The 20,790-nt window shown below is 46.2% G+C and overlaps 1 protein-coding gene across 1 annotated transcript in view; it reads left to right on the top strand.

The window, feature by feature from the left end:
• Window position 1: 1 nt before the first annotated feature.
• The window catches only part of MAPKAPK2 (MAPK activated protein kinase 2), a gene marked incomplete at its 5' end in the record, with an annotated part of 58,338 nt that continues 37,549 nt past the window's right edge, over window positions 2-20,790 (top strand). The window contains one exon of the mRNA XM_007953207.2: window positions 2-190. Coding sequence (XP_007951398.2) covers window positions 2-190 — 189 coding nt within the window. The remainder of the gene's footprint in view (window positions 191-20,790) is intronic.

Raw genomic sequence — 20,790 nt, 5'->3', positions numbered from 1 at the left:
CCCCCCGCCCCAGCCGCCGCTGCAGCCCCCTCAGCAGTTCCCTCAGTTCCACGTCAAGTCGAGCCTGCAGATTAAGAAGAACGCCATCACAGACGACTATAAGGTCACCACCCAGGTCCTGGGACTGGGCATCAACGGGAACGTTTTGCAGATTTTCAACAAGAGGACCCAGGAGAAATTCGCCCTGAAAGTAGGTTTAGGGCCTGGGGGAGGAGAGGGAAGGAGGACGGGGGCGCCCGGGGAAGATCACCAGCCTCCTGGACCGGCCGGGGCGAAGAGTCGCTTTAACTTAATCTGCTGACCCTTCTTGGGAAGGGGCGTCCGGCGCTGGCGGGAGGAGTGGCCGCCGCCGGGCTGCCGGGGCGCCCGAGTGGTGCGGAGCGCGCGGCTCTGGGGAGGGGAGCTGCGGGGAAGGTCAGGTCGGAGCTGACCACGCCGCCCAGACCCGGTTTCCGGTCACCTCCGGGCATGAGTGGCGGGGACTCCAGACGGTTCGTGAGGACTCTACCATCTTGGCGTTGGAGTGGGATCCAGCCGATCGCAACGGTTAGCTTTGGGACCACTTCTGCTTTAACCCTGTCTCAAGGAAGTGATTTTCGGAGACTGTGGTTCCCCAACTTTTCCTCCCTTCTTTCTTTCTGTGGGCACAAAAGGCCCATTACTCATTGAGCTGGTTGGTCGGTTGGTTTGGAGAAGTCAGCTCTCAGAGGTTTATTTAGCCTCGCTCCTTATTTGGGAGCCGGAATGTGTGATTTCACTTCCCTGGGCCTCGCGAGCGCGACCGTGCCGCCTTGGGGCACCCTGGCCCGTGAGGTGCAAGGTTGGATTCCGCTGGGACACCGCCCCCCGGCGCGGGGGAGGGATTGTTTTGATCCTCGAGCAGGTCGTCTCCATCGACTTTCAGTGCTTGTGGCTTTCCAGAAGGGAGGCCAGCAGGCTCCGACGCGGTGTTGGCCGTTTCCCTAGCTCCATTGATCTTTCTAAACCGAATCTGTAAACCTCGACTTGGCCCCATGCTGATTACGCATATCAGAGGGGGCCACTTTGGTCCTGGAGATGGACGATTGATGGACTGTAGGAGAGAACGTTATCGTTGAACTGGGGAAACCCAACGTTTATTTTTTCTGAGGGGGTGTGGTAGGGAGAATACCTGCTTCCAAAATTAAACAGAAGGGACTTGGAGATCTGAGAGATGGGGTAGGTCCCCAGACAAGGTGAGCCAGTCGTTCAAGGGTCACCAAAAAGTAGGTTTTCCCCTTAGAGGGGTTTCAGGACAAACCACATCTCTAAAGGTGACACAGCAGGTCATTTCCCCTCGGGTGTGTTAATGATTGGAGGAGGAGAAAAAAAATACTTCCTGTGTTATTCTCTTCCCCCTCAACCCGCACACTAGCTGTATTTCAGCTGTTAAATGCAAAACTCAGATATGAGTTATAGGTGGACTGTTGGAATATGTAATGAGATGTAACATGAACCTGGTACTTTGGGGTTATAGAGGGCAAGCATGTGCAATTCCCAGATTTTAAGATCTTTAAATGATTTTCTTGCTGCATTCATTCTCCCTTTTGGGGAGAGCTTTCAGCTGGCCTGAACTCTTTCAGATTTCTTTGCTTTTTACTGTAAGCTGCTGCTGTGGGATTTTGGTTTTCTAGTGTTGAGTGTTACAGAGGGAATAGACCTATATTTTGGAAATATCAGTATTTGTGTCTTAGATACTTCTTTCCATGCTCATAACAGGGAAAAGGAGGAGGGATGTTTGTATTGTGGGCTCTGACCTTGGGGAGCAGAACTGAGTGAATACAGTTTGACCATAGTTAACCTGTACCCTTCAGGAAGTGATAGACGTTCTTTCCAGGAGAGTTTTCTGTGCCCTCTGAGATGCCATCTGCCATCACCCATCAGCAGTTTGGGGGCACTGGCTGTTCATTCTCTTGGATAGGGAGAATGTAGTATAAAGACTTCCGAACAAAAGCTTTCAACTTCTGCTTCATATCTATGAAGTAGACACACATGCAAAACCACCCTCTGATAGGCCTTTAAAAGGCATTTCAGGTTCTGTTGTAATTAATAGGAGAGAGGGAGGTTGGATATTTTCACCTTTGAATAGTTTAGAAAGAAAAAAAAAATCTAACAGTGTTTTAAATAACATGAATAGTTTGGTGGGTTTTCATGAGTGGGATTTTCCTTCTCAGGTTATAAGTGGGTGAAGATTGAAGTCAGAGTCTGTTTTGACAGGCAGCCTGCTCCCAGATCTTACAAGTTGACTCAACTGTTAAATTGTATATTTCCCACACATCTTTGTGTAAAAGCTTAATAATAGAGGGAGGAAGAAGGGATGAGGCATAAGAAGAGTGACAGCAGTGTCAATAGTCCTTCCATATCCAAATATTCGTTAAGATATAATTACAGCTGTAGGGGGATTCTGGTTCCAAGAATCCTGTTCCTGAGACGTACACCAAGGAGCTTTCTAGATCTTGACTTTGGATTAACTTAAGCTTAGGTGCTGACTAGTGAGACGATTTTCAAAATCAGAAGTCTTTTGAATGTAAACTAAGGGAGGAAGATATAGGCAGGAGGGATCGTCCCACTGGGAATTTGCCTGAAGAAAAAGGGAGGTAACTTTTGCTTTTTGCTGTGGGTCACAGTCATTCCTGCAGATTTAGGATGGAGAGCTGTCAGGCAGCAGCAGGGCCCCTCATGGGGCTTCTGAATTGGGCTATTTCCCAGCTTCTGAGGGTTGATGGGAGGTGGTGGCTACCCTTATGTCCTGTGCTCTGTCTGTGGTCTGGTGACCTCTTAGCCTTGTTAAGTGAAATCAGAGCTTAAAAAAAAAATAGTTCCAACTTGTCCTGCTGCTTCTCAACCTTCACTTCAGAGATCTAACATTTGAATGCATCTGGTGGGTGCTGTGACCTCACCGCACCATCTCTCCTGGCTGCTTTTGCTAAGTTCTGAGTCATACTCATACTTGCAGTCAGAGTCGGAAGGGACTTCAGAGGTCATTTCATCCAACCCCCTCATTTTGCAGATGAGAAAAGCAAAGCCCAGAGCCAGGGAGTGACTTGTTTAAGGTAACCTAGACATTCACTTGGCAGAGTCTAGGTTAGAACCCTGGATGCTTGTTTCCCAGCCTTGGGCTTCATCCCATTTCATAATTGCAGTGACATTGGCAGCCAGGGCATGGAACTGGCCACTGCTCTGAGATTCCCTTGAGCCCAAGGAGCTGCTTCCTCACTGGAGGTCCTCCTGTGACTGTAGGCGAGGGGACATCACTGGGGGCTTACTGCTTCACAAGCAATGGTCCCTAAAGTTGGAGGGACTGTTTATAAATCAACTCAGTAGCTCTATGAGTTTTGAATCTGTTGTAATAAACTTCACCCCTCTCCACCCCTTTTAGAGAGTGATTGATAGAAATCTTATTTATTTTGGAGAATTCTATTAATTATTTCTTTGGTGGGGACACCTAGTCTCAACCTTCTTGTTTATTAATTGGTTGTGTTCCTCGTGGGATTCCTCAGCTGCTTCCTCCTTCATTGTGTCATGGTGACTCTTAGGTATTAGCTGAACAAATTTAATTAAAGCCAGCACCGTTGTTACTCTGCAGTGCGTTGCTCATTAGGTGAAATGTGTTATTGCTTTACAAAATACAGAATGTTGTCATCACTTATCTCTGTTTATATTTCCATTGTGTGGATTAGAGAAAACAAGGTTCTGGGGTTTCTTTTCCTTCTCTCCCTTTCTCCAGTCTTCCTCCCTTCCCAGGTCACTTAAGTGCCACCGGAGCACCTATGGAACCAGTAGCCATGTGTGTCTAATTAAACTTAAATTAATTAGATAAAATATTAAATTAAATAAAAAATTTAGTTGCTAGTCACATTTCAAGTATTGAGTAGCCACATACTAGAAGTTAGCAAATTGAACAGCACAGAAAACTATTTCCATCCACCTGAAAAGTTCTGAGACTTGACTGGTCTAGGGCTAAGATGTGTATTTGGGCAGACAGGGCTTTGAAAGGGAAATGTGTGAGACTGAAGAAGCTGAGGAAGGTTTCAGCTAGTGTCACCAGAACATTGCTGGGCCTCTGAGGAATGAGCAGGTCTTCTGGGGGTAATGGTGAAGTTGGACGCAGCTGGAGCTGAGGGGGAAGGAGGAGAACAGGTAAGTAAGTAAGGAGCAAGTGGTGCTAGTGGCTCAGAATTGGACTCAACCCATCTTTGCGTTAAAAGCAAGTTTTAGTGTGTTTGACAGTCATGAGGTAAACTAACAGGACGTTATAAAGAAAGGTTAGAACTCACTGAGGTTGAGGCTTATGGTTTTTTGAGGGAGGGGTCTGATTTCTGGTTCAGAGAACCTGTCTCTCTCTAGAGAGAAGGGCTCCACATATGCCTGCCCTGGCCCTGGCCCTCATTTGGTTTGCTGCAACAGGGGTCTTGGCATCCGCTGAGGCTGGATCAAAGCCGGGCCGGCTCATGGTCCTTTTTCACTTGTGAATTCTGGGCTTTGATAGGGCTTGAAAATAATCTCCAGCTAAGATCTGGGATCAGTGGCTGACAGAAGAGGAGAGAAGAGCCAGCCTAGGGCCTCAGGACCATGGATATTGGTGGGTGTCTTGGAAATAAAGGGGCTCCTTTTTGAGAAGATGAAGGTATTGGTATCTGTGATGGAGAAGATGTTTTGACCTCTTGGAATCTGAGGAGTTGGGGTACCATCAGTTGATGAGTCTATTTAAGAAGCAGGTGTGGGGCATTAGGGGTCATGGTGATGGGGATGAAGGCCTGGGGGAGCCCAGCCTTGGATCTGCTGGAGGCTGACTTAATCCCTGGCCAAATCCTGGAGCTGGAGATAGGGAGACCAACTTTCTGGTGTTGTGGGAAGGGCCAATGCTTCTGTCAGCAGGAGTGTATGGAGTCTGACAGGAGGAATGTTTGCCATGGTGGGGCAGGATAGGGCACCGTCATCTTAGTTGTGTCACAGTTTTGAAGTGGCCCTACAGTGCTCTGATCAGGATCCTCCTTGGCCGTGTAGTGTCTGTGGCATGGGACACACATTTCCCTGCCTCTCTGTCTTCTGCAGATCCTGCCTAAGGTGATGTAGGTTCTCCTTTTCTTTTCTCCTCCTGGAACTCTTCCTCTCCAGGTGGTTCTGTCTTGGAGGGATGTGGGTGGGCTGGGTAGAGTTGTTTTTTTTGTAGCTGCAGCAGCTCCTCTTGGTAATGGTTTAAGGCCCAGTGGTAAAGGAACAAGGAGCCCTGGTGTTGCAATGGTTAAAGTGCTTGGCTGCCAACCAATAGCGCGACAGTTTGAACCCACCTGCCACTCTGCAGGAGAAAGATGAAGCAGTTTGCTTTTATAAAGATTTGGAAACCCGGTGGGCAGTTCTACTCTGTCTTATAGGATTACTGTGAGTTGTAATCAACTTATGGCAGTGGATTTGGTTTTAGTTGGTTTGGGAAAGGAGCCCACACTTTTTATAGCACCTTAGAGTTAACATTCACAGGTCATCTTTCCTGACTCATTCATCTCACTGAGGAGGCGTCTGGGGAAGCCCAGAGAGGTTCAGTGGTGCGTCTGAGGGCTTACATGGTGCCATGCCTTGGGATCAGTTCTGACAGCTCTTGGAGGCTTAGACCTGACAGGCAGTGCAAGACTGGACTCCATTAACTCACCAACTAGGATCTTTCTACACAGGTCACCTTGTAAATAGGGGTCATTGGTAAGAAGGGGTCACGGCACTGGAGCATCTTAATGCATTGGTGTACCCCTTGTTTCCTAGTCTTTAGGGAAATACTGATCTTTTTTATTTCAAGATATATATGATATAAATATTTAGAGAAAGGCCTGTTACTATGAGTTACATAGTAGATTAGAAGGAAAAATAAACAAACAAACCAAAAATCCCCCAAAACTCAAAAAAATCCAAAAAACTCTTCTCTTTTAGTCTCTGCTAACCAATTGTGTGATCTTGAGAGGTCACTTAAACTTTCTAGGCTTCAGTATACAGATTAGAGCACTGGCAGTGTGAGGTGGGAAAGGCTGGGCTGGGGGCAAGAGCACTGAGGGCAGGTTGCCGAATTGGTCCACATGGGACTGTTGGCAATGTCAGGGCCCAGTGTGGATGCCCTTTAGATAGGCTTAATGCAGGGCTTCAGGGCAGCCAATGTCCAGTTAATTGATAATTATCAATGACCATCTGCTCCTCTTGTATGAAAACTTGGGAAGTGTTCCAGTAGGAATGTGGCAGAGAGGATGGGCTGTATAACTTGGGGGTGTCTGTACATTCTCTTTCTTTGGAATCAAGAAGAATATTAACATAGTGGTGGTAGGTACTACTGATAACAGTTGGCATTAAGTTGATTGTGAGTCATGGTACACCCACCTGTGTCAAAGTAGAACTGTGTTCCACAGAGATTTCAATGGAGCAAATTGCCCAGCCTTTTTTCTGAGGCACCTCTGGGTGGACTTGAACCTCCAGCCTCTCCGTTAGCAACCAAGTGCATTAACCATTTGTACTACCCAGAGACTGGTGATGAAAGGTAGAGATGGATAATTCCTTTCTTATCTAAAGCATGAGCAAAGTAAAGCCACTGAGTGGTTGTGCAGGCTGTGCCATGCACAGGGGCATCTACCTGAGGCTGAGGTGGTACATGAGGCTGAAGTTGAGCCTGTTGTCCACTTGCCAGGTTTGCTTTGGTGTGTGGCTGGGTGCATCCAAAGGGGTGCCTTCTCCTGATTTACCCAAAGATATAGTTATGGGGTCAGGAATGTCCTGAGGTGAGGGCTGGGATCGATTCCCAGAACTGATGGAGAAATTTGGAATTGCATCCAGGTAGCACTCAGTCCCCCAGGTAGGACTGGATGAAAAGAGACTCAGAAGTCCAGGGGGACAGGGGTGATGTGTGATGATGCCTGCTCTCTTTTTTTCTTCCTCCTACCTCCTCAAGGCTAAACAAATATAAAGCTAGTGGCTTTAGATTCTCGGTTCTTGAACTGTGAGGTGCTGTGTGCCAGGCCATCAGATTTAGTTGGAGGAGGAAGAGAGGAACAGTGGAAAGGGGGATAAGGCTAGGCTTAGCCTCTGACAGAGTAGTATTCTTGGGGTCTTTATTCTCTAATCCAGTAAACATCTCTGTGTGCCAGCCAGCAGATGGTAGAGGCTGGGACATGGCTCCAAGGTCAACCCTATTTGTATCTGATGTTCCCCTCCAAGACCAGCCCCCTGGCCAAGCTGTGTGTTTATTCCACTAGGAACCTGAGCTGTCCAGAAGGGTCATATGAAAGGGCATCTTACTCTTGAGGGATGTTTCCAGCATCCTGTGACCAGTCTCCATCCAGAACTTGTCTGGGAGGAGAAGGGTGGTAACCAAAGGAGGAAGCTTTGTGGACACCTGTTAGAAGAAGCCTTTTCCATTTCAGAAAAGATGAGGGCACAGGGAACCTTTGCTTTTGATGCCTTCTCTTTGGCTTATCTCCATGATGATTCTTCCTGTGAACCTGAAGGGGAGGTAAACTCTCTTCAGTGTCTGGCAGGGGAAGGGCCTAGATGGAGACCTACTATCTGTCCCCACACTGACTCCTCCTTCTTTATTCTCCTTCGAGCTCTTACCCTCACTGTCCCTCAGTGGGCAGATGATTTGAGTTGACCACTTCAGTGCCATTTAGATTGTCCATATTCTTGTGAGCTTCCCAACCTGCACTGGACATCTGCAGCCTGGCCTCCTGCCCAGGGCCCAGGACTGTTACTCAGCCCCTCTGTCCCATCAGCCAAAAATAAACCTGCCACGGTTGCAGTCTCCCTCGTAGCCCAGGCCCTATATCTGCCTCAGGTCTTCCTGCCATGCTGCTCAACTATTTAATTTCTCTTTTCCCTGTGCCCTCTTCATTTGCCCCCTTTTCTTCCAGCCTGAGCTTGGTTGGTGCTTTGGGGCTGACTTGCTTATCTGAGTGCTGGGAGATCTGCTGTGCTTGGGGCTTTTCCAGGAATCTAGATTTATGTGTACAATGGCTCTGTGGAATTGTCTTGGTCATTCCTAGTCAGGGGAAGGGTGAGACGAGGAGGATGAACAAGTTCATTAGAGTCGATTAGACTTTCTGCTGTGCTTGCTTCCAGCTTTGACTTCCCCCAGGCTGCACCTCCAAGTAGGCCGCTATCAGAAGGTGTGTGCCCCATGTCGGGGCAGCGTCTGTCCCAGGCCCTGACCCAGACTGTGCTGAGACAGAATGTGCTACCTGCTTAGGAGGGGCTTTGGGTTACCATGTTCAAAAGTGTGATCTCATCTCGTTAGCATCTAAGAATAACTAGTCCTGACTCTCAGGACCTCCTTCCTGAGTTAAGCCACAGCCCCTCTCACCCTCTCAGCTTTGCCACCTGCAGAATGTCACAAAGAGCATAGGTCTCTCCCAACCCCTGGCTCTTGGAGGGGGGGTGTCCATCATGATCTGTGTCCATTGAGATGTGTCCTCTTCCTGTACTTCTCAGGGATCCTGGGGACTCACAGAGCAAGGTGAGGAAAGGGCTCAGGTAGCCAGGATACCTGCTTAACTGATAGTTACTGGGGAGAGTATTTTCTTTAGTTTGACTTGGCATTTTCTTCTTTCTGGATTTTCTAATCCCTGAAGCAGGTGTTGGTACTCATCTTGGCACCAGAGGGCTCTGTGTCTGCTTTTTGGGATTATGGTTTATTTGGAGGAGAGGAGGGTGTGTGGGAGAGTTAAGGCATCAAGAGGTAGGACTGGGGGGACTCTCTCCTTTCAGTTAGAGTTACAGACCCAGACCCTGTCTCTATGTCTGCCTGCCTTCTCCTGCCTGTCTCTTGGGGCCTCATTTCCTCTGCTGGGAGAAGTTTATCTGCCAAGGCCTATGGGCCTTTGGAGGGGAGGAGTTGGGTGTAATTGCTAAGAGTTTATTTTTAACTGTGACAGGAGGAGCCCCTGTCCTTGGAATAGCCTACCCTCTCACTTCTCTCCCTATCCCAGGTCTCTTTTCTGGCTTCTGTCATTCTTAGAAGAAGGCTGGTAGGGTTCTAGAAGCCAGGCTTCATAGGATCTAGGGAAGCGGAGCCTCTCTAAGTGAAGAATCTACAGATTGCCCTTTTTACTTGCTTCTGCAGAGCATGAGGTTCTGTGGGCCCCTAGGGCGTTCAAGGCCACAGGTGTGGAACTTAGAGCATCCTAAGAATGCAGGTAGGCCAGTGATGATAGAGACCACGGTGCCTGGGAGCTTTGAGCAGTATGACTGCTCTGCTGGGTGGGAGAGGCCAGCAAGGGGTCATCTTGTGTTTTTCTTCTTCCTTCTCTCCTTACAGGAGCTCTGGTGGTGTAGTGCCTAAGGCATTTGACTGCTAACCAGAAGGCTGGCAGTTCAAATCCAGTCACTCCTTGGAAGGAAGGTTGGGCATCTACTTCCGAGGTGATACCACCTTGGAAACCCAAGGAGGGGTCGCTATGAGTCGGGTTCGACGCGACAGCAGTGAGTTTGGTTTGGTTTGGTTTCTCTCCTCACAGGTACCCAGATCTCTCTCTTAAAGGTGGAAGGCCACAGGGATAAAATGAGCATATTACGATCCTATTTTATAAACTCTCACCCTTACAGAAATGCCAAGTTTTGATTTTCCTGCTCACTGCCAGCTCCCAGGCATCACATTCTTTCCAACAGTACCGATGCAGCTTGTCATGACCTCAATGCCCTTCACCCTCCCCTCTCCAGTGGAAGGCTCAGCACCCATGTGCTTAGAGATCAGGAAGGGGTGTAAGTGAGAGAGGTCCCCTTTGCATATGTGTCAAGCTGCTCTGATTTCACTGACTTTTTTATTTATTGTTTTGCTAATCTTGGGTCATGTTCTTTAAAATAAAATAAAATAGAAGTGGGTTTGAAGTGAAATTAGAGAAGGAGGAGTAGAGAGTAGTGTGGAGGGAGGTGGCCGGCAGTCGAAACGCATGGCCAACTCCGAGGATCCTCAGCCTTGGGATAAAGGTCTTGCCCCTCAATTTTGTGGAGTGCAGTGGGAGACTAGTCTGCCTAAACCCCAGTTTTTGTCATGCAGCTTCCTATGCTGAAGACATGAGACAGCCAAATCCTTTCCCAGATCAGGCCCCAATGTTTCCTCTTGAGTGCATGCTATGTTTCAGCTTAAGTAGTTTATGTATGCTGTTTCCTGAATCAGACTCTGGGCTCCCACCCCACACCTTTGCCTGTGGTGTATATATCTATCTGTATTCTCTTTGGCCCTTTTTATTCTATTCCAGCACAAACATGGCTACTTTCAGGAAGTTTTTTACTCTAGAAGTGGTCTCCCCATCTCTCCTTGTCAAACTTACCAAAATACTTACCTCACATTTTAAATGCATTTCTCCATGTGCAAGATGCTCCAGTAGATGTTGTATTTGTGTAATTATTCGAAGACCCAGATCTTCATTATCTTTGTATCTTGCTCTTTCCATGTAGTAGCTATACTGTTGTTGTTATTTGCCATCGAGTCAGACCCAACTCATAGCGACCCCTCTTTGGGTTTCCAAGGCAGTATCACTATGGAAGTAGATCACCCCTTCTTCCGAGGAGTGGCTGGTGGGTTTGAACCGCCAGCCTTCTGGTTAGCAGTCAAGTGCCTTAGGCACTACGCTACCAGAGCTCCTATACAGCCTCATTTAAAAAAGATTTTATATAGTATTTTGGCACTGTGCATTATACACAGGTGGCCAGTAAAGGTGCGATAACTGAATAGTACTAGGTGCTACCTTATATAAGATACTAGTGGCAATTCTCAGGGTTTGGGGATGAGTGGCATCCCTAGGAGTGGGACAGTGCCAGGCCAGACTCTCTGAGACTGAGCCAGGGGTATAGTGAAGGTGCCCTTAAGTGTCTGACCCTGTTCTCCCTGCTATCTGCTAACCAGCTATTCTGCCTTCCTCTGTGAGGAGTTCCTACCCTGGGTGGGTGTGGCTCAGAACAGTCTGGGCATTTCTTCCTTCCACCCACTCGGATCTGCTGACTCAAGCTGGCACCTTCTGTTTCTGCTAACGGAGTTCTTGTTCTGGTAAGGAAGGGGCCCTGACCACAGTTTCCCATTGATGCTTCTCCTCTTTCTCCTCCCTGTGTCAGGGCCCCTCCTTTTCCTGTTCAGTTAAGGAGATGAACCTCCCCCCCCCCCCCTTGGAGAACTTTAACTGAGGGCAGGAACACATCTGGAGAATGATCCCTTCTCTGCAGCTCTTGGCATGTTTTCCTTAGCTCCAGACACAGCAGAGACATTCATTGTAGTCCAAGGTTATCTGCTCACCTTGCTTCTGTGTACTTCAAGAGGGCCCAGTGCTAAGCACCAGATTGCTGTGACTGAGATCAGAAGTTTGAATCTCGTGGAGCCACTAACCTCCATGCCATAGCACATTTACAGATGAAGTAGAACCAGATTGGAATTTGAGAGACTGGCGTCCTAACCCTGTGTGGCCCTGAGTACATCCTAGAACTTGTCTGGGCCTTACTCTTTAAAATGAGGGGAGCAGATTAGATCTGAAGGACCCTGCCACTGAAGGCCTTTCTCCATTACTGTAGCTTCATCCTCCCTGCTGGAAAGAGAACCTGTTGCTGGAAAAGAGGTAGTCAGCCTAGGTCCCAGGGAGCCCCCTGGGAGTAGTTGGGGGCTGGGAGGATGGCTGAGAGCCATCCTCTCTGTCCTTAGTTCCTGCAGGCCAGTGTTGTTTCACCCTTCTCCTGGCTGTAGTATTTTATTCATTTAGCCATTCAAGCAATGTTTATAAATGTTTGTTCTCCACCAGGCTTGCCTCCTGTCTTGCCTGCTGACTGGCCATCAGGAAGCCCAGATGGCAGGATTAGCCTAGAATGGGAGAAAAGTCAGGGTCATCCCCTTTGGTGTAGACCCTTTTTATACCTCTGCTGTATGAGGTGAGAGGAATTCAGAACAATGGGGATTAATTCTTTTTAGCAGCTTAGACTAGACCTCTGCTTTTCTAAGCAGAATTTACTTTAAGGAACCTTCTATCCCTCTAAGATACAAACCAATTTACCACTCAAGAAAATGAATTAGCAGTGCCAAGAATGACTTTTGCAGCCTCCCTAATGATAGATCAGAACAGCAGATGACTTTGATACATAAAGCAGTCTTCCATCTTCTGCCTTATTCAGATCACTTTGGAAAATTTAGCAACTCTGTGAAGGTTTCCCAGATGAATATGGTTCTTTATTGAGCAGATACTTTGTATGAGGCATTGTGTTAGGCAAATCAGTTTGATCACACTGTTGTTAATTTAAAAAATAATACTGCAAAGTAAAAGTTGCCCCATTTTGCAGAAGAGGAAACATTTTCACACATGTTCAGAATCATTATTCCATTAGCAAATATTTATGGAGTACCTAGTGAGTGCTAAAGGAGCTTTGGTGGTACAGTGCCTAAGGCATTTGACTGCCAACTGGTAGTTAAGGTTGTGTGTCAACTTGGCAGGGTTTTGAATGGCTGAACAGCTTGATGTAGTGATTCCCCATGATGAGACTGGTAATCAACTCCATGATAGAATCTACTGTGAGTAGCTGAGTAGCTCCTTTAGGAATATAGTCTGCTTCCAGTGTATAAAAAGACACTTTGAGAAAGGTTGTCAGCTTCTTGGCACATCTAGATCCTGCATTTGGCCGAGTCTTCATATCGGTGGCCTGCCATGCTGTCTGCTAATCTTGAAACTGTTTCTGAACTTGAAATAGTGGCCTGCCATATTGCTTGGTAATTTTGGGACTGTGCCATTTTACTTGTCAACCTTGAGTTTGTCAGCCTCAGCAGCCAGCAGCTGTCTGAGTTAAGAGAAGCCTCCAGCTTCAGTGGGTTGGGAGCAAGAGGCAGCACTGAAGCCCAAGGTCCAGGGGCTTTCACCCAGCCCCTGGAGCTGGTACTTTGAACTCAGACTTCTAGCCTCCTAAATTGTAAGAGAATAAAATCTCTGTTTGCTAAAGTCATCCACCTGTGGTATTTTCCATTACAGCAGCACTAGATAACCAAAACAATGGTTCAAACCCATCAGCTGCTCCGTGGGAGGATGATGAGGGAATCTACTTTTGTAAAGATTTACTGCCTTAGAAACTCAGGGTCATTATGAGTTGGAATCGACTTGATGGCAATGGATTTGGTTTGGTTTGCTTTACTCAGTGCTAAGCATTATTGTAGGCTCTGGGCATACATAAGGAGACACTGGGTGGTACAAATGATTAAGTGCTTGGTTGCTAACTGAAATATCAGTGGTTTGAACCCACCCAGAGGCTCCTCAGAAGAAAAGTCTGGTTGGTGATCTCTTAATGAAAGATCACAGCCCTGAAAACCCTATGGAGCAGTTATCCTCTGACACACATAGGGTCACCATAAAAAAACAGACAAAACCAAAACCCAAAAACCCTTGTCTGCTTGGAGGTTGTGTTTTATGAAGGGGAGCCAGGCAAAACAAACAGTTAAATGATACAGCTTGTCAGATGGTGATAGGTACAAAGGAGAAAATGAAGGAGGGGAGGAGGTCCTGAAATGCTGGGAGTGTATGTGATGTTTCATTTTTAAACGGGGCCAGGGCAGGCTTCTCTGGGGTGATGTTTGAGTCAGCTTGGGGATGTCTGGATGAGAACACTGGGCAGAAGGAGTACAAAGCTGTTAATGATGAGAGTGTCTCACTCTAAAACCTGGACTTCTGAGAGCCCAAAATACTGCCTCTGTAATAGTTCTTCTGTGACTCCATTTTAATTCAGTACTTAGACCCAGCAATTTATATTTTATCATAAAATATTTAATGGAAGGCTTATTTTCTACAAGTTTCTACAATGATAAGGATAAAATGTGAGCTTTGCCTGTGGAAACTTAGAGTTTAAAGGAGGAATGAACATGTGTGTGTATGAAAAATAAATGAAAAAAGTCTGCCACTGGAAATCTGGATTATACTCTTTGGTGCATATTCCCATTTGACCCTCACAATACCACTCTGATAAAGGCAGGCCAGGTGGTCTTTTTCCTGAATACACACTGAGAGAGAGGTTCAGGGAGGTGGTGGTGGGTAAGTGACAGTCAGGATAACAGGGTGGCAAATTAATGATAGATATGTGGTGGACTCTTTAAGGCGGGAGGTGGGGGATACTTTTGCCTGGCACTTCATCGAGGCACATGTGCAACACACTTCGGGGAATATGTAGACAAAAGTATGGCCAATGGGAGGGTTTCTAAGAAGTAGTGGGAAGGACATCACTGGGTGTTCCCATATTCTGTTTGGCTAAGAGGCCAGATGAGATGATGTCTCCCCAGGGGATGGTCTTTCTGGTAATAGGAAATGGTTGGGATCAAGTTTAACAGGCCATTGCCTAGAGCCAGGGAGTAAGGAAATGGCTGGACTGAAGCTGTGACAGAAATTATTTTGACTCTGGATTGGGCACAGTAAGGAGCTCTGGTGGCATAGGGCCTAAGGCATTTGACTGCTAACCAGAAGGTTGGTAGTTCAAACCCACTGGTCACTCCATGGAAGGAAGACTGGGCAATCTACTCTGTAATAGTTTACCACCTCAGAAACCCAAAGGGGGTCGTTGTGAGTCAGATTCCACTACATGGCAGTGAGTTTTTTTTTTGGTTTTGGGCACAGTAATGGTTTAGTGGTAGAATTCTTCCCTTTTTTATGGGAGACCCAACTTGGATTCCTGGCCAGTGCACCTCAAGCGCAGCCACCACTCATCTGTCAATAGGGATTTGCATGCTATTGTGACAGGTTTCAGGGGAGCTTCCAGATAAAACAGACTAGGAAAGAAGGTTTCAGCCAATGAAAACCCTGTGGATCACAACACTGTTCTACAGCTGGTCATGGAGATGGCACAGGACTGGACAGCATTTTGTTCCATTGTGCTTGGGGTCACCCTGAGTCGAGGGCCAATTTGGCAGTAGCTAACGACAACATTGGGCCTCAGAGGCTACTCTCTTGCTCTAAAGAATCACTCCCTTCATGTGTTTAGCCACCCCATGGAGGAGTAGAAAGGCAGCATCTGGGGTGACAGGGAGACTCTCTGGCCATCTTTGCTCCCTCTCAGCAGCTAGGTGGGGCAGAGGTGAGGGCTGGGGATGGAGCTGACCGTTAGTACAGATGGGAAAGTGAAGCAATGGCTCAGGCCTATTTTTTCCTGAGCATGTGCTGTGACAAAGGAAGTTGCAACATGATTTTTTTTTTCTTTCCTTTCTTCCTTTCTTTTTATAGAGCAAGAAGGGAAAAACCAAACCAAACCAAACAAACCAGAAAACAAAACAAAACAGTAAGACCCAAAAAAACATCTTCCAGTAAATTTCAGAAAAAAGTATCTGGTCTTTGATGGAGCTTTATTGCTCCCCTCCCCCACAATGCATTTTTGTATGTCTTCATTCTTCCTTTCTTCTGCATCCACTTCTCCTTCTGAGGGATCACTCACTGCAAGACTCTCTCCTCCAAAAGACTGTGTGCCTGAAGCAGCCCAGCTATGTCTACAAAGGGAAAATAGTCAGTGATGTGACCTGTGGGAACCTTGAGAAAAAGCATCTTATCCACTGCCCTCCAGGGGGGAGATACCTGTTTGCCAAGCATGCTGAAAGGTTGCCTGGTTGCTGGAGAGCTGTTTAAATACTACAGGCTCCTGTTGCTGTCACTTCTGTCTGTGTTCATTTGGTATCCCAGAAGGTTGAGGCAATACTTGTTGCTCAACTCAGATAACCACCCTTTTTGGTAAATTTAGAGCATGTGTCTAGGCAGATGCTGGGAAAAGTGGCCTGAGCTTTCTGGGAGGCAGAAATCAGGGCTGAAGACCACACATGCTAATCTGGAGTCTTCGGTCAGCTTTGAGTTTGGTCTTTGTGCTGTAGTTGGGCAAGAGCCCGGTGGTGTTTGGAAGTGTGCAGATGATGTATTCTCCTCATGAAAACTTTTGAAGTCTGGAAAGTAGTGGGACTTTTTTGGGTGGTGAGATTCATTTTTTCTTTCTCAAATTTCTGAATCTCAGCACCACCAAAAAGTGCCAGTACAAATCAGCTTTGAGACTCTAGCTTTAGTTCACTACGGGATATTCTAGGTCATGTCTGAGGATGAGGGGTTTGCTCTGTGAAGCTGGGAAATGCAGCAGCCATCTCACCTGGCTGCCTGGAATGGAGTGATGGTTGCTGGTACCTGCTGGTTTTGATTGCTTTTTTGGGCAGAAAAGGGGTGAGAGCTTTTGTTCAGGCTCTTTGTTCTCTGTACCTTGTTGCCTCTGATACAGCTGACATGGAGCCCCTCCTTTCCTGCTAGTTTCTTTGAATTTAACCATCTTGTCATCAGGTAAGGAGCCCTGGTGGCATAATGGTTAAAGTATTTGGCTGCTAACCAAAAGGTCAGTGGTTTGAACCCACCAGTTGCACCATGGGAGAAAGGTGAGGAGGTCTGCTTTCATAAAGATTTCCAGCCTTGGAAACCTTATGGGGCAGTTCTACTCTGCCCTGTAGGGCCATTGTGAGTCAGAATTGGCTCAATGGCAATAGGTTTGGTGTTTCAGTTTGTTTATTAGGTAGCTCTCTTCAGATTGGAGATGAGTACAGCAAGGGGGTTTGGTGAAGGAATAGAGTATGAATTTACTTGTTTGCTGGAAACCCACAATGGGCACATAAGCCCTCTTTTGCAGGAAGTGGCACAGACCAATATGGTATCCACATGCCACATGTGGCCATTGAAATTACAATTAAAATGAAGTAAAATAAAAAAATTCAGTTCCTCAGTAGCACTAGTCACATTTCAAGTGCCCAGTAGTCACATGTAGCTAGTGTTACTGTATTGGACAACACAGAGATCATTCTACTCATCACAGAAAAGTTCTCTTGGACAGTGCTGGACTCTGCGGAGGTCATTCTACAATCTGGTAAAAACGTACCTGAATTGAAAGGGGATTAGAAGCAGGACATGAAGTGAGATGAGAAGGTAAATGTTGCTAGTTGCTGTAGAGTTGATTTCAACTTATGGTGACCTCATGTGTTGTAGAGTAGAACTGCTGCAGAGGGTTTTCTTGGCTGTGGTCTTTATGGAAGCTGATCAGGCCTTTTTTCTGCAGCACCTCTGGTTGATTTGAACCACCAACCTTTAGCTTAGCAGTCGAGCACAAAATGTTTGTGCCACCTAGGGACATTGAGAGGGTAAATGGAAGGTAATGATTAAGAAAAGGACCTTACAAAGTATTTAGTTCTTGTTTAAGACTATAGCTCTGGTGGCGTAGTGCCTAAGGCATTTGACTGCTAACCAGAAGGCTAGAGGTTCAAACCCACCAGCCACTCCTCAGATGGAAGGTTGGGCAATCTACTTCTGTAGTGATACTGCCTCGGAAACCTAAGGAGGGGTCACAATGAGTTGAAATTGATTCGATGGCAGTGAGTTTGGTTTTTTGGTTTGGTTTAAGACTACATCCCAAGTAGATGGTCATCTACCCCACTGCCCAAAAAAAATAAACTCACCGCCATCAAGTTGATTCTGACTCATAGCGACCCCCATTGGGTTTCCGAGGCAGTAAATCTTTATGGAAGTATATTGCCCCATCTGCCTTCTGAGGAGTGTCTGGTGGGTTTGAACCACCAGCCTTCTGGTTAGCAGTCAGATGCCTTAGGCACTACACCACAAGAGCTCCTTAGGTCATCTAGCCCAGTTGTTGACTGACTGAGTCACCTTTGGGTAACATTTGAAGATACAAATTCCTGACCCCACTCTTTGCATTGTATTGAATCTGAGACTCTACAGTAATGTGTCAGACAGTGTTTCACTGCTATTCAAAATGTTTTCAGCAGTATAAGGTTGCAGCAGTATATTGACAGAGAACTTCTAGAAAAGCTGGATTCAGAAGGGGATGTGGAGCAAGGGATATCATAGCTGATGTTAGATGGATCTTGGCTCAAAGCAGAGAACACCAGAAAGATGTTTACTTGTGTTTTATTGACTATGCAAAGGCATTTGATTGTGTGGATCATAATAAATTGTGGATAACATTGCGAAGAGTGGGAATCCCAGAACACTTAATTCTACTCGTAAGGAGTCTGTACATAGACCAGGAGGCTGTCATTTGAACAGAACAAGGGGATACAGCATGGTTTAAAATCAGGAAGGGAGTGTGTCAGGGTTGTATCCTTTCACCATACTATTCAATCTGTATGCTGAGCAAATAACTCGAGAAGCTGACTATATGAAGAAGAACGTGGCATCAGGATTGGAGGAAGCCTCTTTAACGCAGACAATACAACTTTGCTTGCTGAAAGTGAGGATGACTTGGAGCACCTACTGATGAAGATTAAAGACTAAAATCTGCAGTATGGATTACACCTCAATATAAAGAAAACAAAAATCCTCACAACTGGACCAATAAGCAGCATCACGATGAATGGAGAAAAGATTGAAGTTGTCAAAGACTTCATATTACTTGGTTCTACAATCAATGCCAATGGAAGCAGCAGTCAAGACATCAAAAGACATATTGCATTGGGCAAATCTGTTGTAAAAGAACTCTTTCAGGTGTCGAATAGCAAAGATACCTCCTTGAAGACTAAGGTGTGCCTAACCCAAGCCGTGGTATTTTCATATGCATGTGAGAGCTGGACAATGAGTAAAGAAGACTGAAGAAGAGTTGATGCTTTTGAGTTGTAGTGTTGGCAAAGAATGCTGAAAGTACAGTGAACTGCTAAAAGAACTAACAAATCTGTCCTGGAAGAATTGCAACTGGAATGCTCCTTGGAAGTGAGAATGGCAGACTTCATCTCACCTACTTTGGTCATATTGTCAGAAGGGACCATTCTCTGGAGAAGGATGTCATGCTTGGTAAGGTGGAAGGTCAGTGAAAGAGGGAAAGGCCCTCAACAAGATGGATTGACATGGTGGCTGCAGCAGTGGGCTCAGATATAGTAGGGATCATGAGGATGGTACAGGACCAGGCAGTGTTTCGTTCTGTTGTACATAGGGTCACTGTGAGTTGGAGACGACTTGACGGCACCTAACAACAACAACACTCTACAGAAGTATTACAAAATATGTATTTTTAGTATGCTCCCAGTTAGGAGCTCTGGTAGCGTAGTGCCTAAGGCACTTGGCTGCTAACCAGAAGGCTGGCGGTTCAAACCCACCAGCTATTCCTCAGAAGGAAGGTTGGGCAGTCTACTTCCATAGTGTTACTGTCTTGAAAACCCAAGTGGGGTCGATATGAGTCGGGTCCGACTTGATGTCACATAACAACAACAACAACAACAACATGGATAAAATATTACGTTACATATCCTAACCTCTATGCCTATAATTATAATCCTATTTGGAAATGCTCATCTTTGTTACGTTAATGAGGCAGGGTTAGTGGAGGGTATGTTTTGAGTCAATCTCTTACAAAATATAAAAGGAGCAGATTAGGACAAGCAAGCAAGCAGAGATGGGCAAAGAAAGATTAAGATTGCCTAGAAGCAGCGGCTCATAGAGACAAGAACTTTCCTCCACAACCAGCAGAGAGGGAAACCCTTCCCCTGGAGCCCACACTCAGAATTCAGACTTGTAGCCTGCTGACTTGTGAGAAAATAAGTTTCTGTTAGTTAAAGCCATCCAATTGTGGTATTTCTGTTATAGGAGCACTAGATAACTAAGAGACTTCTCAAGTGATAATTATCTAGGTTTGGCCACCACCAATTTCTCTAGCCTGTGCTTAAATTCTTCCCGGGATGGGAGCTCACTACTTTTCAAGATAACTTTACCATTAAAATGTGTGCTATTATTAAAGTTCTATGTTTATTAAATCCAAATTTGGTTTCCTGAACTTATAACATGATAGTTAGTGTTTTCTAGAGACTCGCAGATGTGTCGATTTCATTTCATTTCATGCACAGCCACTCAGCAAATACTTGAGCAGAGTTGTAGTGTAGACCCTTGACACCCCACAGCCATGGCAAATCTTCAAAAGTACTTGATCTGCCAGGGGCTCTAGAGAGATGGAGGGATGTGATATCATTCCCAGGACCTTTCCCCTTGTCAGGCTTTACCAAAAGATTGAGGAAAGGGCCAAATCTCAGTGGACCCTGCCCAGTGGTCAGTCCAGTTAGTTTGGCCTGTGTGTTCTCTCTGTTCCTAGGAAAGAGTCCCTGCTTGTCTGCAAGGTTAACCTTTGCCATTCAAGGACATCTGATCTGGTTTTTTTGCAGAAGCATTGGGAGATTCAGTCATCCCTTTCCATTCAGATACGACTACACACATCACTTCTGTTTAGAGACTGTCGGTAGCTCCCTGTTGCCTCCAGCATAAGCTCAGACTCCTGAATGTGGTATTCAGTGCCCTTCACATGCTGGTTTTGACCTTTCTGTCCACCCTTATCACCTGCCAATGCACTCATTCAGTGAAACTGTTCACTCCAGATTAATGAGTATAAATAAGCTAGTGTTACCTTGCTTACTGAATAATCTGCCTCTGTGCCCCCTTCCAGATTACTCCTTCCCACACTTCAGAACCTTCTTATGCGTCCATATCTACTCCCAGGCCTTGTGTTTGTTCCTCCTTTTATAGCTTTTTTTGGTGGAATTGAATTTCTCATTTGAGGCTCACCTTACATTTTTACCTGCTTGCCCCCCACCCCCATTCCAGTCAGAACTAACTCCCTCCACTGGACTGGTTCATACCACCTGTATGATTGACATGGACTTGAATTACAATCATTTCCATGACCTACCCTGCTGGAGGGTAAGGGTTGTGTTTCATTTGTTTTGGTATCCCTGGTAGCATAGTGGCTAAGTCACTTGCCTGCTAACCAGACGGCTGGCGGTTCAAACCCACCAGC

Source organism: Orycteropus afer, unplaced genomic scaffold (genome assembly GCF_000298275.1).
Source record: "Orycteropus afer afer isolate SDZICR_OR568_19922 unplaced genomic scaffold, OryAfe1.0 scaffold00013, whole genome shotgun sequence".
Classification (NCBI taxonomy): domain Eukaryota; kingdom Metazoa; phylum Chordata; class Mammalia; order Tubulidentata; family Orycteropodidae; genus Orycteropus; species Orycteropus afer.
This window is presented reverse-complemented; position numbering and strand designations above follow the sequence as displayed.